Here is a 7,298-nt window from a genome sequence, read left to right as displayed (position 1 = left end):
AGTCAACCACCTATGATTTCGAAGGAAGTGTCACTTTAACCCCTTTTCTATTCTAAATAACAAAAGTACTTTGTTTGCCTCCAAAGACATTTGGAACTCTGCCATACTGACTTTGTATATTTTGAACGGTTCATTTCAAATTTCAAATAATATTTGGGTATGTCTTTTTCAGTCTGTAAGTATATTTTTGAAATTCTAAAAAAAAATAATAATTAAGTTGTACTTGTATGTTGTGATGCACTGAAAATTGGTTTCTGGGAGAAGTTGTAATGTACCTTGCATTGTGTACACATGAGGTAAATGCTGAAATGAATTTCATTTATCTTTTGAAGATTTAAGTATTTTACATGCAACTTGTTGAAAATAATCTTATTGAGAAGTTTCGAACTTGTTAAAAACATGGATAAGCTACATAAAATTATCATTGAAATGCCTCTTTAAATATAAAAATTCGCAAATCATTTCATTTCATTTTAAGTGGTCATGGATAAAAACCGGAAAATAATCATTAACAATAACAAAGATGAGGTGAGAATTGTCTCTAACTGGGGTCACGTTAAACGTAACGTCAAGCTGTCGGAGGTCGTTGATCCTCTCATTGAGAAAGGCATCATTACCCCGGACCAATGGATGGACATAAAAAATCGACCAATCAGCGAGCCGGAAAAGATGGAGGAATTTTTGTACATACTTTTAAAGCAGAAATCAGGAGCTTTGGGGATTTTTATGAAAGCTTTGAGAAATTCTGGGTTCCAACATGTAGCTGATGACTTGGAGGGGATTTCTGGCATTGTCGGTTTGTATATGAGTGTGATGTTCATTCCGGGTATTATTCTGCTATATATATTCTGCTGTATATATTCTGCCGGGTATTATTCTGCTATATATTTTCTGCTGTATATATTCTGCCGGGTATTATTCTGCTATATATATTCTGCTGTATATATTCTGCCGGGTATTATTCTGCTATATATATTCTGCTGTATATATTCTGCCGGGTATTATTCTGCTATATATATTCTGCTGTATATATTCTGCCGGGTATTATTCTGCTATATATATTCTGCTGTATATATTCTGCTGTATATATTCTGCCGGGTATTATTCTGCTATATATATTCTGCTGTATATATTCTGCCGGGTATTATTCTGCTATATATATTCTGCTGTATTGTTACAGTGCTTCCAAAATTGACGATGATCCTGAATTTCATCAATTTATCAAAAAATAATCCTTTCTCATTTTTCCCCAAAATATATACTGTACATACCACACTAATACCCCAAAAGATTAAACTTTGTCCCCAGTAAACCCATATTTTAAATGTTGTCCAAAATTGCATTTGAAAAGGTTTTAACGCACGTGAACTATTTCTCTAACCATAAAAACATTTTTCAACGGGACAATACGGACAAAAGAACCAAGTGAAACTATCTGAGTTAGTCACGGAAGTGTGTAGAACGCTGTTACCTACATTGTGTTTGATCAATGATTAATTTATGTCTATGACTAACGTGATTCTTTATTCTGTGTTTATTAAAGGGTGCACCACTCACACAAGGACACAGATACTAGTAAGTATTTCAGATACTGGTAATCCCATATACATGTATTCACATTATCACAAAATCGTATATATATCAAACACGTTTTGAACGTTTCAGTTTCATGGACAAACTGCCTGGAGAGCCGTAAGGCTAAAGTACTAGCTGGAACTGATCGATCATTATTATGTGATCATTTTGGATTTTTGGATTTTATTCTTTTAAATTATTTAACAACTGTGCCGATTACCACGGAAGCCGATAGGTGCCAGGGTATAGAATAAATATTTATTTAACTGGCAGCCGCCACTTAATTTATGTGGCGGCCACCACTTAATTTAACTGGCGGCCGCCACTTATTATCTGGCGGCCGCCACATAAATTAAGTGGCGGCAGTCAGATAAATTATAACTGACGGCCGCCACTTAATTTATATGGCGGCCGCCACTCAATTTAAATAATTTATATGGCTATCGCCAGTTATTCAACTCCTCTCTCTTTTTCTATCTCTCTCTCAAAATGATAGGGTGCAATCCCTCCCCAATGCTTATTAATATGTATGTGATATATATACAATTAAGAGCATTTATTGTTTTTCGATTGTACTGTTAAATACGTAGAACCACGGGGCTGACCCTCCATTTTTTTGACAACGTTCTAATTCTGTTATTTTCACATGCAAACGTTTTTAACATGTGAAATAAGATTAATTGGCGGATTGGCCCCCACCCAACTCTTTTGATGGTAGTAATGAATGGTAAAAATGTAATATTGAATTCACTGATCAATTGAAGGATGAACGGAGCCCCCTCCCTCCAATTTAGGACTACGAAGTTTGGGCAAAAGAGACATTTAGGTTCCTTTTCTGCTTGTCAACAATTGTAGAAGACAATTTCTCTTCCGACTGTCCCTACACTTTGAAAAACGATGTTGCGTGTTTGCGTACTATTCTAAATCTTTCCAAAATAATCACTCAGCGATACGAATTACATTGTTTTGCAATTGACAGCCGCCTTATATAAATTAAGTGGTGACGATGTAAAATTATGTAGGTAACTGGTCAACAAAAGGTTGCCCAACTTTCCATTTTGTATTCTTTATAAGATTCAAGAGATTAATGATTGTTCGCTATCTTCACTTTTTCATAATTATGACATTTCATAACAAAAAAGTTTGAATTAAATTATTCCCATGAAGTACATACCTATTGGGTATAAAGCTCTAACGCAAATGGTACAGTATTTTTATCTAATTTCATTGCGACATAAAAAGTCGCACCACTATCAATTACCTATATATCAGTATATCCAGGGGTCCGTGTTTGCCCATTTCTTTATTTTGCATTGCTTAAAGGAGTTATGGGATTGATCAATGTTCGTTATCTTTGCCGTCCATCTAATACTCTGACTTCTATAGAAATGGTTTTCGTGTAAAAAATATTAACTTAATTCTTAATCCCTATTGTCTTTTTAAAAAAGAATACATAAGAAATATTCTTTGTATAGGGTTCCATCGATGACACATCAACGTCAAAAGAAAATGACAAAAGTGGAGGTCAGGGTTCAGCCTCGTCTTCGAAAAGCACCGACACAGTACGACAGGAGGATCTACACAAAATGAAAGAAGAAATCAAAGACGAATTGCGCAACATTCGAGAAAACTTAGAGTCTGAGAGAAAGCAAGACAGGGATCAACTCTTAACTCTCCAACAAGAACACAAACATTTAAAAAATGACTTTGAAAAACTTCGACGACAGAAGAGCGAGTTGTCTCAGCGTTTGGAGGATCTTTTGAAGTCTGTTGAAAATTTGAAGACCATGTTGGAGGAGAAGGAACGCGAATATCACGAATTGAAAAGAATAAATGATGGACTGAAAGAAGACGTGTTGAGACAAAGCAAGAGCAATAGCAGATCCATGCAAGCAAAGGAAAGAGAGAAAGTGATATTGGAAAAGAAATTAGAAAAGAAAGAGGATGAATACAAACTGTTGCAGGCCATGATGGAAACCCTTAAAACTGATCACGAGGAGAGATTGCGCAGGCTCAAGGTCGTGAACAAGGAGAAGGTCAGGCTGGAAACGGAGTACAAAAGCGTGCTGACTGAGAAGAAAGAAGTGGAGATGAAATATCAAGCCCTTAGCCAGCAAGCAAAAGAAGCCCAGGTAAAGCACACCAAAGAGGTGTCAGACCTCCGGGGGGACATCAAAGAACGCATGTCACAAATAGAGGGTTTAGAGAAGGACAAACACGTACTTGCTCAACAGCTGAGTGAGACTGAAAAAGAAAATGAGGAACTGAAAAAAGAAAACAAGATGTTGGAGGAAAATCTACGTCATGCTGAAGGGGATAAGGACATTCTCCAAACAAGGCTTCGTCAGCATGATCTTCAAAAGTATGCTGTGCCGTCATTTTCCTCGGTAGTGAGGCACCAAAATTATGCAACACCTGCCAGGCCGCCACCCAAACCACAATGGAGGTACCTCTCTCTCTCTCTCTCTCTCTCTCTCTCTCTCTCAATTGTCTTGAAAAAGATGCTGCTGATAATGCAAATTGACTAGTGATTGATTGTTTTGTTGCAGTCATGGTTTGCTACAGCTCTTGTAACAATTCCAATGTTACATGTAGATAGATAAATAGAATGTAGATAGATAGATAGATAGATAAATAAATATTAACTCCTGGTTATTGAGAACCTCTAAAGCAGTCAAATATAGCTATAATTCGTTGGTCTTGTAATCTTCATATAATGGACTGTTCTTTCTTTTGCAGATTGGGAGCCCGCGGTAAATAGCGCGAGAAATATCCGTCTTGTTGTCACACAGTGTTCGTCATTCTAGTTGTATATAATGACGAGGTCTATTTGACAATACCACATGTTAGGGGACAGCCCCTCCAAAAGGGACTGAGTGGGGGTCAAAACTATACTGTTAACATTTTCATTTTGTTGAATTTAATCAATTCTAAATAATCTGCATTAATTTGTTGTGTATATTTAATTGTTAATACTAGCTTTATCTTGGTTTATACAATTAATTGTAAATATATTTATGTGTGTCGTATTGTTGAATACAGTCAATTCTAAATGCCGTGTGTCATATTGTTTATAGATACTTGGCATGGACATTTGGAACACCAGTCTTATTTTCATCATTCATATCATGTTAAATATCATATGTCTGTCCAAATCTGATATCTACATCGATAGAATAGTAAAATATCGGTAAAATGATAAAGATATCACAACATATATCGATGAAGGGTAATACTTATGTTGACATTGTTCAACACGTCTTCAGCAAATCGACATCAATATCAAGCAAAAGAAATACTGATATCGACATCGACCCGGAGACACTGAATATCAAGCAAGAGAAATACTGATATCGACATCGACCCGGAGACACTGAATATCAAGCAAGAGAAATACTGATATCGACATCGACCCGGAGACACTGAATATCAAGCAAGAGAAATACTGATATCGACATCGACCCGGAGACACTGAATATCAAGCAAGAGAAATACTGATATCGACATCGACCCGGAGACACTGAATATCAAGCAAGAGAAATACTGATATCGACATCGACCCGGAGACACTGAATATCAAGCAAGAGAAATACTGATATCGACATCGACCCGGAGACACTGAATATCAAGCAAGAGAAATACTGATATCGACATCGACCAGGAGACACTGAATATCAAGCAAGAGAAATACTGATATCGACATCGACCCGGAGACACTGACAGAAAAATACCGATATCACAATAGTTATCCCGTTCTTCGACATCAGCGATAGAATTGTCTCTACTCCTCATATCGATATCCCTAACATCAGCGATAGAATTGTCTCTACTCCTCATATCGATATCCCTAACATCAGCGATAGAATTGTCTCTACTCCTCTTATCGATATCCCTAACATTGGAGCACGTACGTGTATGAATATCTTCATGTCTACACGAAAGTCGCGACAGGAACTATACTGATACTGAATGATCTTAAAGGAGCATGGACACGATTTGAACTGATTTCTTAAAAATTTTATTTTACCATTGTTAATGTTTACAATGCTTAACTAAGGTATTTCTCATGGTCAACAAAGATTTAAATGTCAGTTGTTGAGGTACAAGTGAGAAACAGTACTCGCAATTCTTTGTTATGTAAACAAGGCTCGTGTCCTATAAATTGCTTAATATAGAAAATATCATGTTTAAAACAAAATGAGATGTGACAAACACTAGAATATGTTTAATTGTGTTCAGAATTAACTTGCAATTGAAAAATCTGCTTTAAACGAAACTTTTGCTTGTATGTTTCACCCATATATGTACACAAACACATGTCAGGATACGGAGCCTTGTTTACATTAGAAAGAATTGTGAGCTCTGTGGTGCTCTCATAACTCGACAACTGACATTCAATATTTACTGACCATTAGAAATAACGTAGTTCCACCCTCCTGTGACGTCATAAGATTTCGCAAATTCAATGATTTAATAAGATTTCTGCATGACAGGAACATATATTTTGTTGGAGTCTATTTCAATAGTTAATGTAAAAAAAATCTTGTTAACCATGAAATATTTCAAAAGTCTTTTAAAGTTATATATGAATAATCAATTACATGTATATGTTTCAAAATATTGAATCCAAGGGCAATAACTGTTTTCATTATATTATTTATCAAGTCCATTATGTGATAGATTTCCTTTATTTTGCACAAACATTTTGTGTATCTTTTGAAAAAACAGTTTCATGAATTTTTTTTTATAAATACTATTATATCGTTTTAACTACTTTTTGGGAAATTTTGATAATGCTGTTTAAGGGAAATTGTAATTTTCTGACGTTGATAACAGATATATGTGTGCTAATTGATAAAAAAAAAAATATATTAATATCGCAACATACTTATTTTATCATTTTTATTTGTTACTAAGATATATCATTTGAAGAATCAGCAATCAAATATAAGATTGAACATATAATTCTAGAGGGTGGAATTACCTTATACATGTATAATGAGCTTGTCCTTGTATTTCCCGAATAACTTTGACCTTTGCGATCTAACCTTGATTAAATAAGCCTTGAGTTACATGTACTATAGGACTGAACCTGCCCTCAAAAGTTTTCTTTGTCATTCATCCGAAAAATGAAGACAAGGTGCAGCATTGCACATACCCGGTACATGTATATAGATACGGGTACTCTATTACATAGGACCGACGGGCGGAACACCAGGTACGTAATGACAATGTCTGCTTCATTTTTGAATTGTAACTGTTATATAGAAGAATGGGTCTTATCGTCAAACTAATCTAGGAAACTTGACACGTGTATAAAAGTAACAGTTGAGAAATAATAAACTCATCAAGAAGTGTATACGATCTCTCCTAAAAGTTTGATATTTACTGAATGAGAATGGTGCGTGCAGCTTAAAACCTGCATGCATGCAAATCCCAGTAATGAGTATACCAATGTATACAATTGCAAGTTGACATGGCAACTAAGTTGCTGAATGACCATAAAAACAGGTTAAATTACTGCTGGCTCCATTTCTAGAATGCTTATGTACCGCATACAGTAATGAACATTTAATTACGTTGTCTCAGGTGAATGTCGAAAACCTGTACTGAGAAAATGGACATTCCAGTACAAAAACTCTAATTCAGATTGTAACATCCTTTTCAAAATCCAGCTCAGCTTGTTTATAATGGCTGTGTCACCTATCTAAAACATTATTTTG

General features: G+C 35.4%; 1 protein-coding gene across 1 annotated transcript; it reads left to right on the top strand.

Annotated features, from left to right (window-relative positions):
* Window positions 1-446: 446 nt before the first annotated feature.
* LOC125655200 (trichohyalin-like) lies at window positions 447-4,799 on the top strand. Its single transcript, XM_048885395.2, has 4 exons — window positions 447-796; window positions 1,544-1,575; window positions 3,051-4,021; window positions 4,315-4,799. Exons 1-4 carry the CDS (start codon window positions 484-486, stop codon window positions 4,334-4,336), a joined length of 1,338 nt encoding a protein of 445 aa, XP_048741352.1. The 5' UTR covers window positions 447-483; the 3' UTR covers window positions 4,337-4,799.
* Window positions 4,800-7,298: the final 2,499 nt, after the last annotated feature.

This window comes from Ostrea edulis, chromosome 7 (assembly GCF_947568905.1).
Source record: "Ostrea edulis chromosome 7, xbOstEdul1.1, whole genome shotgun sequence".
In the NCBI taxonomy this organism is placed as follows: Eukaryota; Metazoa; Mollusca; class Bivalvia; order Ostreida; family Ostreidae; genus Ostrea; species Ostrea edulis.
The sequence above is the reverse complement of the archived record's forward strand: the minus strand, read 5'-3'. Positions and strand labels throughout refer to the sequence as shown.